The 19,445-nt window shown below is 39.7% G+C and overlaps 1 protein-coding gene and 1 pseudogene across 7 annotated transcripts in view; one reads left to right on the plus strand and one right to left on the minus strand.

Annotated features, from left to right (window-relative positions):
• Positions 1-19,445, plus strand: part of pds5b (PDS5 cohesin associated factor B) — a 270,645-nt gene that overhangs the window by 167,443 nt on the left and 83,757 nt on the right. For all 7 annotated transcript variants that reach the window (XM_063054295.1, XM_063054288.1, XM_063054290.1 and 4 more), the window contains 4 exons: positions 4,389-4,437; positions 4,597-4,736; positions 4,829-4,944; positions 13,368-13,473. In XM_063054295.1, the coding sequence (XP_062910365.1) occupies positions 4,389-4,437; positions 4,597-4,736; positions 4,829-4,944; positions 13,368-13,473 (411 nt within the window). The remainder of the gene's footprint in view (positions 1-4,388; positions 4,438-4,596; positions 4,737-4,828; positions 4,945-13,367; positions 13,474-19,445) is intronic.
• LOC134349865 (serine/threonine-protein kinase Nek2-like) lies at positions 5,494-11,132 on the minus strand (annotated as a pseudogene).

A 19,445-nucleotide genomic window follows, 5' to 3' on the forward strand; every position in this document is an offset into this window, starting at 1 on the left:
ATTAATCTTATGAATCAGCCAACCAATTTCTCAGATTACGGTGCTGGTTTTTGTGTACAGTATTTAATATTTCAGTAATATTTGAATAATATAAATATATTGTTTGATTAAGCATTCCTTGTTTACATGATGTAGTGCAGGTTACATATAAAAATACGTGAATGGCATATGTCATCATGCCACCACATCATAACTGCTTGCCTCACTTAAAGTAAAAACAAAACTAAGACGCACAGTCCCGGTTCCATGTTTTCTTTTCAATTAGTTTTGTTTTGGAGTTAGAGAAACGTAACAGTAATGATGAAGCTTTAAATGAACCCATGACAGCTACCTACCTGCTGAAGCACAGGAAGACATTAGAGTTTTTTTTAAAAAAGCACCGCAGCATGGGTCATTTTGAAAGGTGGGAGAGAAAAATGGTCGAGTTTTTAAAAAAAAATTCACATAAACAGTGAATATTGAGTGAAGATAATCATCAATTAAAAAAAACCAAACATAACTGGGAATAGGAAAAAAGGAAATAGTCAATGAGAAGCGAGTGCATTGGGTTTAAAGGCAAACAGTTTGCTTAGAAGCTTAACTGCTCCAGTCAAGCCAAGCTGAAATGACCTTTGCTGATACTGTGAAAGTAATGCAGGAACATTTAGAACCGAAACCATTCTTAATTGCACAATGCTTTGGGTTTCATAAGTGAAATCAGAAGGATTTCAGTGCATGTGGCTGAAATGAAGAAGTTGTCTGAGCATTGTCAGTTCAGTGATGGCTTAATAATGTACTAAGAGATTGTTTAGTTTGTAGAATCTTTCAAGAAAGTATTCAAAAATGGCTCCTAACTGAAGCACAACTCACATTTAAAATGGAAACCACAGCCAGAGATGGAATTGTGCTGCAGTCAGGAATGAAAGTGAGCCTGAACAAAATGCATCATCATCTAAACAGAAACTGGCCTGGCCAAACAGATTGTGTTACTGTCATGGCAGGAACTTGTACAACAAACCAACACAGGTTTAAAGGTGAAACTTGCAGAAAATGCAATAAAGGACACATACTGTACAAAGAACGTATTGGACAGACAAAAATAAATAGACTACCTAGGAAAGAGATAAAGATGAGAAGTCAAGTTGCAGTTTCAAAAAGAGCACTAATCTGTTGAAGAAAAATCTGATAATGATGAGAGTGACACAGGATGGGTCCTTTGGGATTTAAATGTGAAAACTAATATGAGACAAGCAATATGGCTTACACCAGAAGTGAACAACAAATTAATCAAAATAGAATTGGACACAGGCTCAGCTGTTTAGTCATTCCACAAAATGTATTTGAATAGCATTTCAAAGATACTGAACTGAAGCCAGCAGATACTGAAACCAGTTAGAGTTAGGTGGGGGGAAGGGAGGAAGAAACATAGGTGAAACTGGGAGGGGAAGGGTGATGTAAAGAGCTGAGAAGTTGGTGAAAGAGATACAGGGCTGGAGAAGGGGGAATCTGATAGGGGAAGAGAGAAAGCCATGGAAGAAAGAAAAAAAAAATGGGAGAAGCTCCAGAGGGAGATGATGGGCATAGGTGAAGAGATAAGGTAAGAGGGGGAAAAGGGGATGGGGAATAGAGAAGAAGAGGCTATTACCAGAAGTTTGAGGAGTCAATATTCATGCCATCAGGTTGGAGGCTACCCAGATGGAATATAAGGTGTTGCTCCTCCAACCTGAGAGTGGCCTCTTTGCGACAGTAGAGGAGGCTATGGATGGACATGTCGGAATGGGAATAGGAAGTGGAATTAAAATGGGTGGCCACTGGGAGATTCTGCTTTTTCTGATGGATGGAGCGTAGGTGCAAATGGAGAAAAGGGAACTCCTGTGGGAATGACATTTATACAGTGAAACATAACAACCAACAAGCCACATTGGGTTTGTATATGGTAAAAACAGGAGGACCAGCATTGGGGGTCATGAGTGGCTGAGACAACTGCAATTTGGTTGGAGATCCATTCACAATTTGCATGCCACATCCTCTGCAATAAAGTCAACTGAAAGCGAATTAAGAAAGGTACTAGATGATGCCACGCCCATGTTCAAGGGTGACATTAGAAAACTTGAACATATCAAAGGTAAAATAATGTTAAATGAAATGCCACATCCAAGTTTTACAAAGCGCATGAGGTTCCTTATACGATCTGTAGTAAAGTAGCCAGTGAGGTAGGTTGCATGGCATCTGAAGTAATTCTTTCCAAGGTTTAGTGGAGCCTTGAAGATGGGTCTGTCAGAATCTGTGGCGACTTTAAGGTCACAATCAACCCAGTACTGAAAGTAGATCAATACCCTCTGCTCAGGTATAGAGGATATGTTTGCAAATCTTTCTGGAGGAAAACACTTCAGCAAAGTGGAGTTAGCTGAGACCTACCTACAAATGGAGATGGAAGAGTGGTCCAAAGAATTTCTCACCATAAATACTCACAAAGGACATTATCACTATAATGGGCTTATTTTTGCAGTAGCATCTGCACCTGCTCTCTGGTAGAGAGCTATGAGCCGGGTGCTGCAAGGCTGCCCAGGCATGGATGACTTCATTGTTATCAATAAAGATGACAAGGAACATCTCCAAAATCTCAAGACAGTGTTAAACAGATAAGATTATGGGCTTAGAGCATGATGCAACAATTGTGAATTCTTAAAACCAAGCATCACTTACTGTGGTCACAAGTATTCCACAAATGTGCTGAGAAAATTCAAGCAGTGGCGGATGCCCCAAGGACAAAGGGTATGTCACAGCTGTGGTCCTTTTTAGAGTTTGTCAATGACCATAACAGGTTCATGCCAAACCTGGCTACTGTGCTTCACCCCTTGAACTCAGTATTATTGATTGGGAAGAAATGGCAATGGACAATACAGTGTGTGATGGCTTTCCAAAAGGCAAAGGAATTGTTGATGTCAGACACTGTACTTACACATTATGATCCACATCGTCCAGTGAAACTTCCCTGTGACACCTCGCCTTATGTTATAGGTGCAGTTATGTCATGTGGTTGGAGGGATGGAAGTGAATGTTCCGTAGTCTTTGCATCACCTTCCCTCACTGCTGCAGAGAAATATTACACACTGACAGAGAGCCCTTGAGTCTGCTTTGGGTGTTTAACATATCAACCAGTACTTTTATGGGAGAGAGTTTACCCTTGTTACTGATCATCAACCACTAGTGTTCATTTTCAATCCCCAAAAGGGTGTTCCACTGACGGCAGCAGCACGAATGCACAGATGGGCTCTTTCTTGGAGGACACAATTACAAGAGGACAACTTATAGAAATGCTGATGGATTTTCCACTTACCCTTGGAAAATTAATTACCTGAAAAGTTTTCAAAAAGGACCCTCCTGTACATATCCTCCCTAATGTAAATTGAAAATTTCCCTATTACAGCAGAGATGATCTAAAGGGAAACCAGGAAATATCCCACACTGTCTCACATCTACATAGCCACCCAGTCCAGCAGCATCTCCAGGATCACCATTTTTACCAGCAGTGGTTTGAACTTGACCTTGATAGAGGTTGCCTTATGTGGAGATTGAGAGGAGATCTTATTAGCAAAGCTGAGAGCTGAGGTATTGAAGGAGCTATATGCTGGTCATCTAGGCATGTTCTAAATGAAGCATTGGCTCAGAGCTTTGTCTGGTGGCCTGAGATAGATCAGCTGATCAAACAGCTTGCCATGCACTGTTCAGCATGCTAATACATTCAGAAAAGAGTTGTTCAGAGCTCTCAGAACCACTTTCTCTATTCCCAGAGTCAACTTCTACAACCGCCACAGAACCCAAGATTGTTTCACAGCCAGAAGTTTCACCTGCCAAGCAGAGTGACTTCCCTTTGTCAGGATGGATGTTATTCCACTAGAATAAGAAAGTCATATGTCACTAGAGAGCAGTACATTACATATTTGAGTTACATTCTATGTTGAGTTGGAGTTTGTACATAAGTGGGGAGGAGTGTTGTGAATTTAATATTTTGGTAATGTTTGAGTAATATTGTAAATTGATTAAGCATGCTTTGTTTACATAATGCATTCTGGGTTTTATATATAAAAATACATGAATGGCATATGTCATCACGCCACCATGTCATACATTCATGTCTCGCTTAAGGTAAAAACAAAACTAAGACGTGCATTTCTGGCTCCGTGTTTTTCTTTCAATTAGTTTTATGTTTTGAATTTACAAAAACATAAGTTTCCAATTTATTAGTTGATATTGAGCAAGTATATGTTGTTTCAATAAACATTTGGTTAATTGAACTGTGTGCTTCCTTAAAAATGTGATTACTGGGTAAAAATCTAGGGGTTTGATTGTTAAATATGTTGTAATTGTATATGTAAGTGTATTAATTTTTTATCTTTAAATTCCAGTCTGATCCCACTGATAAAGCCATATTCTCAAAAGTGATGATCATTGCCAGTAAGTATTTATACTTGAATATTTTTTGCACCCCTTTTAAATTGCATACTGTTAATTGGATGTAATGAATATAATGAGAAACTGTAAGATACAACACCAAGGATGAACAGTACAATTATTGCAGTAGCAAATGTGATTAAAATACTATTTTGTTGTCAGAAAACTTGCCCGATCCAGGAAAAGCCCAAGACTTCATGAAGAAATTTGATCAATTTTTGGAAGAGGATGAACGAATTAGATCCCAACTGGATGTGCTTGTTAGTCCAAACTGTACCTGCAAGCAAGCAGAAGGATGTGTGGTAATTGCAAAATCATGCTATATTAAAATTCATTGACAGTACATGAAAATGCAATCATATTGTTTAATTTATTTTTTTGACTTCTTGTACAGCGTGAAATTACCCGAAAATTAAGTAACCCTAAACAACCTACAAACCCCTTTTTGGAAATGGTGAAGTTTCTCCTAGAGAGGATAGCACCTGTCCATATAGACACTGAATCCATTAGGTAAGAATTTTACAAAAGTAATAGCGAAAAGTCTGATTATTTTGACATTGTGATTCTTAAACACATATTGTGTGTTAAATGGAATCCAGGATTTATTTTTATTATTTGAGCTGTGATACAAGTTTTAACTTTGGAACCAATTTTTCATAATATGATAAACTTACTAAATGTTGAGCATGAAATAGCCAAATAATGTAGAAACATTTAAATGCCTGCTGTATATGTTTGAAAAAGAAGGGGTTAGTGGAATCTGATAGACCATAAGTATCTGAAGAAGCTATTAAAGGGGCTTGTGTAGTGCCAAATATTTTATTTCCTGTCAAACATGCCAGTTAAGTGAGGAGTTAAGGTCTGAGATTTTAAAAACTTAGAAGTTCACAGATTGAATTCTGTACCATTGATGTTGACACTTCTTAATTTCTAGTTATCCATGTCAGACCAAAACATAACTGCTTTAAGTTATACATCTGACTAATAAGATACAGCATTGAAGGAAGACATTTGGCCTTTAGTGATTAGACAAGCTTTTTACTTAAACTATCCAATTTATTACATTTTTCTGTACAGCTCTGTAGATAGTTTAGCTTCCACTTCAATTTTCTTCGCTGTTGTAGAATTATTTAAAATATCTCAAATTACAACTTGATACATTATTTTGCTGTAACTTTAGGTAACTGATCTTACTGCCGCTAGAAACTATCTTTCCTTGACTTATTCTTGTCAAAATTCTTCATAATTTTGAATTCTTCTACCAGATATACTCCCAGCCACATCTGCTCTGTGGAGAACAACCGAAGTTGCTTCATAAATATGAAGATTAATTGTGAGGAGGGTAGTCTTCTACTGCAGTGTGATATTATTGAGTTGGTAAAATGGGCAGAGAAATGACAGATTTTAATGCTGAAAATTTTTGGGAAGCTTGGATGTCCATAGTGAACTATGGAATACTAGAATATACAAAGGAACAGAGAAATCTCGGCGGCACAGATAGATCAGATGACTAAGGAAACATATGAAATAGTTGACATCATTAGCTGTGGCATAAACAAGGAGGCTATGATATTAGTACACAATAGTTAGGCCACAAGTGGAGAACTATGTGCAGTTCTGATTGCCACCTTACGAGTAGCATGTAATGCACTGGAGAAGATGCGGATTTTGACTCAAGTTAAGCAGTTAAGCTCAGAGGTGACACTCAGTTGGCTGGGTTTGATTTCCCTGGAGTAAGTGCAGTTGAGAAGTGTCCTGAGTAGTGTGGGTAGAGTAGACAGTAAACATTTTTTTCCCCCACTAAGATGTCTATTACCAGGAAGTATCAGTTTAAAGTATGGAGTAAACAATTTGGTGAGGTATTTGACAAATGTTTTTTTTTCGTCTGGGGTTGGTTGAAATCTGGAATGCATTGCCTGAGGGGGTGGTGGAAGAAGGTAGTCTCATAACATTTAAGAAGTATTTAGATGAATGGCTGAAACACCATGGCATAGAAGGCCATGGGCTAACTGCTGCGAATTAGGATTAATAGAGATAGATATCTGGTGATCAACATGGGCAAAGTGGACCTGTTTTCATGCTGTATAATTCAATAAACAATAGTCTCATAATACAGACTTTCTATATTTATAAATGCAATTTAACAAAATTCATAAACATTCAGTTGATCTTAACTCTATTGTTAATTTCCATGCACATGTGATAACAGATTTTCAAAAGTTAAAAATTGAGTTTAAGTTTTGCATTTCAGAACGAAGTCCCATAGAAAAGAAGTCCTAGATGCGCTAGTTTTGGCACTTTGGCAGAAATAGCGTAGTACCAAGAATTGAAATGAGTGCTTTAGCCAATTGATTTCATTGTCGTAGAAAGGCTTGTCTTAATTGCTTTCTAATTCTGGTTTAAGATGACGCTACTGACGATGTGCAGAGCTTACTTGTAGTTCAAAATCAAAGGAATTCAACTAAAAACATTGTTAATAACACTTCTTTGAAAAGTAAATTGTGGTAAACTATCACCACAACAATGAAGAGGCAAATGAGGGCAAAGCAAACTCGAGAGATATGCCTGCATGTGCACTCCAAAATCAACACACTTTGAGTTGAAGTGGACAACTTAGAGGGCAGAAGACAGGACAGAGGAGTTTCAATTCCCAGCCAACTAACTTGGGCGTGAGGGTGGATCGCTCTATGTACCAGGCTGATTTGGAGAGGTTGAGAACGGCTTCTTTGGCAGCGAAATCCAGCTCCGAAGCAAATTGTTGGGGGGCGCGTTCTAGGCTCAAAGATGCGCCATGGCGAGGTCTGGGTCCTAATCAAGGTACAATAGGCTGTTTGGACAATCTAAACATGGGTCCAGGTAGATGGGAAAGGCAGGGTGTCGTGAGTAGGGTGAGATTGGATCTCTCTAAGCACTGAACCGCTTTGGAGAGGTGGAAAACGGCTTCTCCTGCAGTAAAATCTAGGCCCAGAATGATTCGTTACAGTGAGGCCTGGTTCCTAGTGCGAGGTTCGAACGATATAAACATTGGTCCAGATAATCTGGGGTTCCTCTTTCCACTATGCTAATTGCATGCATTTCTGGGAAAAAATGAGGAAGATGCAGGACATATGTATTCCAAAAGTGAAGAAATACTAAAAATGGTAAAATAGTACAACCATGGCTGACAAGGAAAGTCAAAGTTATTGTAAAAGCCAAAGGAAGGGCATACAACAAAGCAAAAATTAGTGGGAAGATAGAGAATTGGGAAATTTTTAAAAACCTACAGAGAGCAACTAAAAAATCATTAGAAGGGAAAAGATGAAATATGAAAGCAAGCTAGCAAATAATATCAAAGTGGATAGTAAAAGTTTTTCCAAGTATGTTAGAAATAAAAGAAAAATGAGAGTGGATATAAAACCACTGGAAAATGAGGCAGGAATAATAGTAACGGGGGACAAGGAGATGGCTGATGAACTAAATGAGTATTTTGCATCAGTCTTCACTGTGGAAGACACTAGCAGTGTGCCTGATGTTGTAGTGTGTGAAGGAAGAGAAGTGGGTGCAGTTACTATTACAAGAGAGGTGGTGCTCAAAAAGCGGAAAGACGTAAATGTACATAAGTCACCCTGACCAGATGAGCTGCATCCTAGGGTTCTGAAAGAGGTAGTGTTAGAGATGGTGGTGGCATTAGAAATGATCTTTCAAAAATCATTGGACTTGGCATGGTGCTAGAGGATGGGAAAATTGCAAATGTCACTCCACTCGTTAAGAAAGGAGGAAGGTGTTGCTTGAAAAAGGTGTAGTTCTTTAGTAAGCTGTCTGCTCTAGAAAACTTTTCTTCTACCAGTCTATCGGATGCAAAGCTCTCGTTCATGTTATTCAAGAAGCACTTCTCTTTCTTTCAAAGCCTTATCCCTACTGTGAAGCTAATCCTCTTTGAGTTTCAACTCAGCCATCAGTGGGTTACTGTCCTGGAAATTATCATTCTCCAGAGATTTACTACTACTTCTTTCAGCTGAAACTTTGCACTGCTCTTCAGCCACCAAATTTGCAATCAAGAAATGCTGCATTAGTTCCTCAACAGAAGGTCTCAAATAATCTTTAAGATATAGCATTCTGCCAAGGAGATCATTGAGTTCATCTGAATAGCAGAAAGGGATTCTTCTAAACTTGCCTTCCCTTATTTTCTCTGCTAATTCCTTCTGATTAAATGCAGTGAAAGGTGGGGTAAGCGCACAAAGTGCATACAGCAAACATCCCAAAGACCATATGTCAGATTTCTCATTGTAGGACATATGATTAAATTGTTCTGGAGGCATATAATAAGGAGTGCCAACAAATGTTCTGGCAAAACTGGTGTCATGCTGCAAAATCCTTGCCAAACCAAAATCACCCAGCTTGACATTGTGATGTACATCAAGAAAGACATTAGCAGGTTTGAGATCTCGATGTAGCACCGTGTGACCAGAGTGTCTATGACATTCTTGCAAAGCCAGAGCTATCTGCTACACAATTATTCTTCACATTTTTGGATTTTGTTTTTGAACCTCTTGCAGCACAAACCACACTGAAGTGGTCATCACATTACATCTTTTTAAACCTTTGCACTAGCACTACTGTTACATTTAATGTGATCAAATAAGTTGTAAAATATTATTTTCAGAAATTTTTGTTTAGAGTAAAGAGTTGTTTCAACTTTGTATATCTTTTAAGGAATTATTTTACCATTTTTATGTATAAACTATTTGGTGACCAAAAAAAAAAAGAATGAAAGAAAGAAAGGAGGAAGGTGGCAGAAAGGAAATTATAGACCAGGTAGCCTGACCTCAGTGGTTGGGAAGATGTTAAGAGTTAATTGTTAAGGATGAGGTGACAAAGGACAAGATAGTACAAAGTCAGCATGGTTTCCTTCAGGGAAAATCCTGCCTGACGAACCTGATGAAATTCGAGGATAGATAAAGGGGTTGCAGTGGATGTTGTATATTTGGACTTTCAGAAGGCCTTTGACAAGGTGCCACACATGAGGCTGCTTACCAAGTTAAGAGCCCGTGGTATTACAGGAAAGTTACTAACATGGTTAGGGCATTGGTTGATTGGAAGCAGGCAATGAGTGGGTATAAAAGGATCCTTTTCTGGTTGGCTGCCAGTGACTAGTGGTGTTCCACAGGGGTCGGTGTTCAGACTACTTTATATGCTCTATATAAATGATTTAGATGATGAAATAGATGGCTTTGTTGCCAATTTTGCAGATGATATGAAGATTGGTGGTGGGGCAGGTAATGTTGAGGAAATGGGTAGGATGCAGAAGAACTTAGACAGATTAGGAGAATGATCAAGAAAGTGGCAAATGAAATACAGTGTTGGAAAATGCATGGTCACACACTTCAGTAGTAGAAATAAATGTGTGGACTATTTTCTATATGGAGAAAATCCAAAAATCTGAGATGCAAAGGGACTTGAGAGTCCTTTTGCAGAACATCCTCAAGGTTAATTTGCAGGTTGAGTCGGTGGTGAGGAAGACAAATGCAATGTTAGCATTCATTTCAAGAGGTCTAGAATACAAGAGTAGGGATGTGATGCTGAGGCTTTATAAGGCACTGGTGAGACCACACCTTGAGTATTGTGTACAGTTTTGGGCTCCTCATCTTAGAAGAGATGTGCTGGCATTGGAGGAGGTTCGCAAGGATGATTCCAGGAATGAAAGGGTTATCATACGAGGAACGCTTGATGCCTCTAGGTCTGTAGGCGCTGGAATTTAGAAGGATGAGGGGGGGGGGATCTCATTGAATCTTTTCAAATGTTGAAAGGCCTAGACAGAGTAGATGTGGAAAGGATGTTTCCCATGATGGGAGAGTCTAGGATAAGAGGGCATAGCCTCAGCATAGAGAGGCGTCCATTCAAAACAGATGCGGAGAAAGTTCTTTAGCCAGATGGTGGTGAATTTGTGGAATTTGTTGCCATGTGCAGCTGTGAAGGCCAGGTTGTTGAGTGTACTTAAGGCAGAGATTGATAGGTTCATGTTTAGATATGGCTGAGAGGAAAAAAATGGTCAGCTATGATTGAATAATGGAACAGACTTGATGGGCCATATGGCCTAATTCTGCTCCTATGTCTTATAGTCTTATGGAGGTGTTGAATACAAGAACAGGGTGGTAAACCAATTTTAGTACCATCTGCAGATATCTTATTGAAGACAGAAAGTGCAGGAAGCACTCAGCAGCTACATCTGTGGCATAGGCATAGTTAATGTTTTGGTTCAAAGACTTTTCATCAGAAGTGCGTCCATTTGAGTCTGATAACAATAGAACAGAAGCTGCTCTTGAGCTTGGTGGTACATGCTTTCCGGCTTTTGTATATTTGACCTAATGGCAGAGGGAATATCTGGGGTGGCTGCTTTACTGAGGCAGCAAGAAGTATAAAGGGGGCCAATAGAAGGGAGACTGTCCACATCTCTGCAGATTTCTGCAGTCAGGTGCAGAGCAGTGGCCATACCAAGCTGTTATGCATCCAGACAGAATGTTTTCTAAGGTGCATTGATAAAAATCGGTAAGAGTCGATAGGGATATGCCATATTTCTTTGGTGAGTTTTCTTGGCTGTGACATCAACGTTGTTTATTCCAGGACAGGCTGTTGGTGTTCATATCTAGAAGGCAGAAATGGGTTTATGGCAGTAGTTACTTGTGTTTGCTTAGCAGCGAAGAATTCCTGTTTGAAGCCATTTTACAGTGTACTCTTTGGGTGGTGGAGTTATTCCTATTTCTCTTGTGATCTCTCTTGTTCAAACTCTGCCGCAACTTATTTTTAAGATCTTTGGCTTGAGATTCCTGTAATATTTCATTTCATCCTAGTCTGCTGCTGCTTATTTTGCCTCATTTGAAACTATACAATCTCTTTTTGGAGATGCCATAATTTCTTTCTACACGTCATTCATTGTTTCATGGGTTACAGTGCCCCAAGAAGCGCTGATTTAAGCTGTGATTATCTTGACACTGTCCCTCCTCCCCATTTCTAGAACGATTGTTTGTGACTACATTTCAGCTTTGAAATAACATCTTCATTATGGCCTGCAGAAAGTAAGTCTTGAACATATCAATAACACCCTGGTCTAATCACTGTAATAATGAAGTCATGTTGGGGAGCATGCATGCTGCCTCATCATTGTCAGCCATGTCATCAAAAGTAAATGGATCCAGAGGCACAAATGTTGTCCAGAGTTATCCTTTGCAGTAATATTGTTTGGTGTGTGGGGAGAGAAACTAATATCATCTTGGAAGGGCAGCACACCATCCCTGCGGAGCCCCCTTGTTTCTCTAAATGGTAGAATATGAGAGACTTAAATTAACAGACACTCTCAATATTATCTCCAAGGGGAGGAGTAAGATGATCTTTGGCTGCATTGAAGCCCAAAGCAGTTTTCTCCATATGAAATGAACAGTCTTTAAGGTATCCTCTTCCAAAAGAGCCCTATCTCATCACCGTTAAACACTTGTTTGGGAGTGAATCTTCCCTCTGATTCATTTCAGCTCCTTGGGGTAATTTTCTGCTGTCAACAGTGACTATACTTCATTAGGAGTTTGAAGAGATTTGGTATGTCAACAAATACATTCAAAAACTTCATAGGTGTACTGTGGAGAGCATTCTGACAGTCTGGTATGGGGTGGGGGGTGGGTGGAAGGGGCTACTGCACAGGACTGAAAGGAGCTGCAGAGAGTTGTAAATTTAGTCGGTTCCGTCTTGGGTACTAGCCTACAAAGTAGCCAGGACATCGTCAGGGAGCGGTGCCTCAGAAAGGCAGTGTCCATTATTAAGGACCTCCAACACCCAGGGCATGCCCTTTTCTCACTGTTATCATCAGGTAGGAGGTACCCAAGCCTGAAGGCACACACTCAATGATTTAGGAACAGCTTCTTCCCCTCTGCCATCCAATTCCTAAATGGGCATTGAACCCGTGAACACTACCTCACTTTAAAAATATATATTATTTGTGGTTTTTTGCACGATTTTTAATCTATTCAGCATACGTATACTGTAATTCATTTATTTATTATTATTTTATTTTTTTTCTATATTATGTATTGCATTGAACTGCTGCTGCTAAGTTAACAGATTTCACGACACTGATTCTGATTCACAGTATTTGCACTTCAAAATTTCAAACGAAACAGGATTGTAATTGAACATGTTGGTACTTTCAAAACTCCATCAATTTCTTCATCATTTTAAAAATACTTGCTCTTAATCCTTCTTTTTCCTGGATCTTTATCAAGTTTAAATCTACTAACCACAAGTTTAGATCTGCTCCCTTTTGGAGACTAGGATTTTTTTTCATTATTGCTGAGTTTTTTTTACTGTATAATTTAACGAATAACCAGTCTCCACCATGAGTTCATATTTTTTTCACTTTTTATTATATTGATATTTATAACAATATGTACAGCTTGCCGTGATTCCAAGAGGGTTGCAATGTTTTAAGCTGCTGGAATAGTTGAAGCGTTCTTGTAGCCACAGTCACGAGCAGAACACAGTGATATGAGAGGAAGTGCCAGATGCACTCCCATACAGTCAATGGCATTATAGAGAAGAGTCTGAATTCAAATTGGGAATTACTGTAGATGTTTAGCTGGCAATAATATTCTCCTCCTACTTTCACATGCGCAAATACATTGTATACTATAGGTAGTTTCCACAATGCAACTACAAACCTTTTGGTTGCAGCTGAAGTCAGGAAAACTGCTTAAGTTTATACTATGAAGGCAACTGCAGCCTCTTCTACTATTGTGCAACTTTCTATGTGATGCTTAATGACTGTAAATATGACATTATAGAAGAACCTATTGTACACTGAAGTTTGCAGTGTGAGAACTTAATGTGTGGTCTCAATCTTTTTTTTAAGTAGTCATTAAATTATTTGTTGTAGTGTTTTTATAAAATGGTTCATATCTTGTTTTTAACAGTGCATTAATCAAACAAATTAATAAATCCATTGATGGTACAGCTGATGATGAAGAAGAGGGTGTGCCAACCGATGAAGCAATTCGAGCAGGCCTTGAATTGCTTAAGGTAAATGTCTGTAGTGCCAGAACTTAGTTATTCATAATTTGATACAATATTGTCAATAATATTTATTTTTGAATTATTTTAGTGCTTCCTTTTAACTGTTTCTATATTAAAAAGAGTCCTTCAAGGTCTGACTCCATTAGTCTGGGAACATCATCATTAAGTAATATAGTGAGATGTGGCATTGTGCCACAGAATATTATTTTCTATATTACTCTTTGAAAGTGCATAACTGGTTGTAAAGTGGTCCTTGATGCTCAGAGATTGTGATAGAAATTATATAAATGCAGTGCTGTACAAGTTATATGTGGATTAATATGGGAGGGAACATACCAGGGTGATTATAAGAAGTTTTATCTCATTGGCAAAGGAGTCATTTTAATTCTAATATTTGATCTTGGTGCACTTGTGTGCATCAACACCTGTGTTTAGGAAAGCTATCACTTTGAAATATATCAGCTTTTACTGTAATCACTTGCATCAGAATGCACTAAAAATTCTTCTTGTCAATATTCAGCAGGACCAGAGTATCATTCTGCAGTTTGATTTCCACACCTTTTCTGTTTGTTGTCTGTCTTTTAAGAAAAAAATTAAGAACAATTGTTGGAAGACCACTTTTTTTTTGTCCACTTTTTTACTGAAATAAAGCAGCCTGATTGCTTTGAAGTTGTCTGAAAAGTTCATATCTGAAGCTCAGATATTTTCAGAGAAAGATTTGTTTTAAAATATAATAGAAAGCAATGATTTTTAAGATTATAGGGATAGTGTTCTAAAGGTCTTTAGGTGTGCATATCTGACTAATTCTTCTGAGAGTCTTTGATTGTAAAGGATGCCTTAATTTAACTGCCTGAATATAAGACTTTGATGGATTTATAATACATTTTTATTCATTGTTGTTTCATCCTGATTAAAAATGGGCTGAGAAAATGTTAACACAGGTTTTAATGAGGAGTATCGTAAAGCACCATAACAGTGGATTCCCAGAAGAATGAGAGAGATTTTCAGCTTCCTGCCTAGACATCAATCTGGCAATAATAAGAATAAATGAAATTTGAAAGTTATGTCAGAAACAGAATCAGATTTATTATCACTGACATATGATGTGAAATTTGTTTTGTAACAGCAGCACAGTGCAAACAGAGACATAAAACTCTTAAATACAAATATAAATAAATGGTGCAAAAAATAAACAATAATTAAGTTGGGTTCATGGACCATTCAGAAATCTGATGGCGCATGGGAAGATGTTCCTCAATCATTAGGTGTGAGACTTCAGGCTGCTGTACCTCCTCCCTGAGAGTAGTAATAAAAAGAAGGTATATCCCAGATAGTGAGTGTCCTTTGTGAGGCAGTGTTTCTTGAAGATGTCCTCGATGGTGGGAGGATTGTACTCATGATGGAACTGAGTCTATTCAATCATTCTGAAACATGACGAAAGGAGCAAAAAACAAGCAGCTGGTAGGATGGAGGAAGAGGCAGAACGAGCCTCTTGTTGGATTTGGAGTAGGCGAGAGGAGGGAAGCTGGAAGCCAGGAGCAGATGGGCAGTGATTTGGTCACCACTGCCAGCCTACCAACTGGAGAGTGTCGTGGTTAAGGGTCAAAACACTTGGTGAATGTTGAGAACCACCTGATGACATCTGCTCCTGGCTGAAGGCTACCGTTACCTTATAAGGCAACTGGAGAATGCACCCTAACAGGTGTATGTAACAAGCAATTTGTAAAATTTTGATCAATTTAAGTAAAGGGATGTAAATTTCAAAATCACAGTAATTGCAAATGCAGTAAAATTACGATGATCTAGCACCCGTGGCATTTTTTTTGGTGCTGGACCAACAAATTTTTCAGACAATTGGATATTATTTTAATTACACTTGTATGGCAGGTAGATGGGAATCTGGGAAAGACCAAGAGGAAAGCACTGCAGAGACAAAAGCAGATGTTAGAAAAGAGAAAAGTCAGAGTGGAGTACAGTAAAGTCAAATGCAAAGGACACAAAGGTCATTAAATTCTAAAAAGACAATGAGTTTAAGAACACTTTATCTAAATGCCCATTGTACTTGAAGAAAAGTTGGTGATCCTGCGCCACAAAACGGTACAAAAGGGTATGATTCAGTGGCCTTTACAGAAACGTGATTAAGGGTGAGGATATTTGGGAATTAAATGTCCAAGGGTTTCAGCTAATACAGAAGGATTGGCAGGAAGGTATGGGAAGTGCGGTAGCGCTCTTAATTAAGGCTGAGATCAGGATGAGAGATAGAGAAGCAGAATGTTGAGTTTATCTGGGTAGAAATTAGGAGTAGGAAAGGGAAAAAAATGGTGGGAGGTTTCTATGAGCTATTGAATAATTACATTACAGTGATACGGGCAATAAATTGGAAAATATCTGATGCACATAAGAATGGAATGGCAGTTATGGACTTGAACTTGCACATAGACTGGGCGAATCAAGTTAATTGAAGCAGTCTTGAGGAGGACATGCCTGTTATAGCTTACTTGAACAGCATGTCAGTAAACTTATAAGGGAAAATGCCATCTTTGATCAAGTCCTGTGTAATGGCACAGGTAAAAATAACAATCTTGTAGTTGGGGATCCTGTTGGAAGGAGTGATCACAGTATGATTGAATTTCTTATATAAATGGAGGGTGCAATAATTTGATCTAAAACCAGTGCATTATGCTTAAACAAGGGAGACTACAATGGGATGAGGAAGGAGCTGGCTAGCATAGACTGGGAACACAGTCTATATGGTAGAACAGTTGTGGAACAGTGGAAAACCTTCAAAGAGATTTTTCAAGGTGCCTAACAAAAGTATATCCAGTTAAAAGCAAGGACAGGAAGGGTGTGGAGAATCAACCTTGGATAACTAAGGAAATAAAGAAGGGCATCAAACTAAAAGCTCATGCATAGAAAGTTCCCAAGAGTAGTGGGAAAGCTTGAAATGGCAACAAAGTACCACTAAGTAGGCAATAAGGAAAGCAAAAATAGATTATGGAAGTAAAGTAGCACAAGACATAAAACATAATAAAAATTTTTATAACTATATAAAGCAAAAAGGTGGCTAAAGAAAAAAAAATGCAGGTCTCCTAGAAGACAAGAAGTGGGAATTAATATTGGGCATTATATCTACTGACTATTTTGTATTGGCCATCATGGTGAACGACACATCCAACATGCCAGAGAGACATGTTATGGATGCATTGGGAGGCGAAGACTTCAGTACAATCACTGTCATTGAAAAGGTGGTGATGCTAGGTAGCAAACTACTGGCCTAAAGGTAGGCAAGTGCCCAGGAGGAGTGTTAGTAAGTGTATAGCACAACAAACTAACTTAAGCCTAAATTATTATCGTAAAATGAAAGCACTAATAAACTACATAAAATACAACAGGTCACAAATATTTCCACAAAGGTTTCAGGGTTCATGATTCCTAGTCACCAGTTGATCATTGCTGTTGTCAGGGGGGAAACTCCAAATTCTGACTCATTCATGAAGGTCCCCTGGGTCCTAAGCAGTGATCACTATTTCCAGGTCTTGGTCGAAGTCCAACGAAACTGGGAAAGGCAGCCCAATATATTCACAAGCCTCACAATGCAGAGCAACCAGGAAACAGACAAACTCTTGTTCTTTTGTCTCAACACAGCCTGTTTTTATTTCAAACATATCCTGAGTCCATTAACACAGTCCTCATAAATCAATTAGACATTGTAATGGAATTTAAGAGTGGAGAGTTTATGCTGAAACTGTGCAGGGTACTGCTGAGGCTGAACCTGGAGTACTGTGTATTCTGACTTCCTTACTTGAGGAAAGATGTACTGGTTTTGGAGGCAGTGCAGAGGAGGTTCACCAGGGGGTTAGCCTATGGAGAGAGATTGTGTCACCTGGGCCAGAAAACAGCCTGTGACCAATCCACACTTGCTAGATCCTTTCTGATACCATCAAGATTGGCCTTTCTCCAATTTAGAATCACAACCTGCAGGCAAGACCTCTCTTTGCATATTTACTTTGAGACTAATGGCATTGTGATCACTAGATACAAACATCTGCCCTGCCTCATTCCCTAATAGAGATCAAGTATAGCACCCTCTGTTGTTGGGACTTCTATGTGCTGATAAGGAAACTTTCCAGAACACATTTGACAGACTCTATTCCATCTAGTCCTTTTACAGTATGGGAGTCCCAGTCAATATGTGGGAAGTTAAAATCACCTACTAAAACGACCTCATGTTTCTCGCAACAGTCTGCGATTTCTCTCCAAATTTATTCCTCCAAATCCCTCGACCCTGTTGGGTGGTCTGTACTATAGCCCCATTAATATCACACACACAATTTTCTGGTGAACGCAGCAGGCCAGGCAGCATCTATAGGAAGAGGTACAGTCGACGTTTTAGGCCGAGACCCTTCGTCAGGACTAACTGAAAGAAGAGATAGTAAGAGATTTGAGAGCGGGAGGGGGAGGGGGAGATCTGAAATGATAGGAGAAGACAGGAGGGGGAGGGATGAAGCTAAGAGCTGGAAAGTTGATTGGCAAAAGGGATATGAGGCTGGAGAAGGATCATAGGACGGGAGGCCAAGGGAGAAAGAAAGGGGGAGGGGAGCCCAGAGGATGGGCAAAGAGTTATAGTGAGAGGGACAAAGGGAGAAAAGAGAGAGAGAGAGAGAGAGAAAATAAATAAATAAATAAGGAATGGGGTACGAAGGGGAGGTGGGGCATTAACGGAAGTTAGAGAAGTCAATGTTCATGCTATCAGGTTTTCAGCAAAACGGTCTCCCAGCCTGCATCAGTTCTCGCCAATATATAGAAGGCCGCATCGGGAGCACTGGACGCAGTATATCACCCCAGCTGACTCACAGGTGAAGTGTCGCCTCACCTGGAAGGACTGTCTGGGGCCCTGAATGGTGGTGAGGGGGGAAGCGTAAGTGCATGTGTAGCACTTGTTCCGCTTACAAGGATAAGTGCTGGTAGGGAGATCGGTGGGAAGGGATGGCGGGGGGATGCAGGCTGGGAGACGGTTTCGCTGAACACCTACGCTCTGTCCGCCAGAGAAAGCAGGATCTCCCAGTCGCCACACATTTTAATTCCACGTCCCATTCCCATTGTAATATGTCTATCCACAGCCTCCTGTACTGTCAAGATGAAGCCACACTCAGGTTGGAGGAACACCACGTTATATTCTGTCTGGGTAGCCTCCAACCTGATGGCATGAACATAGAAACATAGAAACATAGAAACATAGAAAATAGGTGCAGGAGTAGGCCATTCGGCCCTTCGAGCCTGCACCGCCATTTATTATGATCATGGCTGATCATCCAACTCAGAACCCAGCCTTCCCTCCATACCCCGTGACCCCTGTAGCCACAAGGGCCATATCTAACTTCCTTTTAAACATAGCTAATGAACTGGCCTCAACAGTTTGCTGTGGCAGAGAATTCCACAGATTCACCACTCTCTGTGTGAAGAAGTTTTTCCTAACCTCGGTCCTAAAAGGCTTCCCCTCTATCCTCAAACTGTGACCCCTCGTTCTAGACCTCCCCAACATCGGGAACAATCTTCCCGCATCTAGCCTGTCCAATCCCTTTAGGATCTTATACGTTTCAATCAGATCCCCCCTCAATCTTCTAAATTCCAACGAGTACAAGCCCAGTTCATCCAGTCTTTCTTCATATGAAAGACCTGCCATCCCAGGAATCAATCTGGTGAACCTTCTTTGTACTCCCTCTATGGCAAGGATGTCTTTCCTCAGATTAGGGGACCAAAACTGCACACAATACTCCAGGTGTGGTCTCACCAAGGCCTTGTACAACTGCAGTAGTACCTCCCTGCTCCTGTACTCGAATCCTCTCGCTATAAATGCCAGCATACCGTTCGCCTTTTTCACCGCCTGCTGTACCTGCATGCCCACTTTCAATGACTGGTGTATAATGACACCCAGGTCTCGTTGCACCTCCCCTTTTCCTAATCGGCCACCATTCAGA

The sequence above is a fragment of the Mobula hypostoma genome, chromosome 7 (genome assembly GCF_963921235.1).
Source record: "Mobula hypostoma chromosome 7, sMobHyp1.1, whole genome shotgun sequence".
Taxonomy (NCBI): Eukaryota; Metazoa; Chordata; class Chondrichthyes; order Myliobatiformes; family Myliobatidae; genus Mobula; species Mobula hypostoma.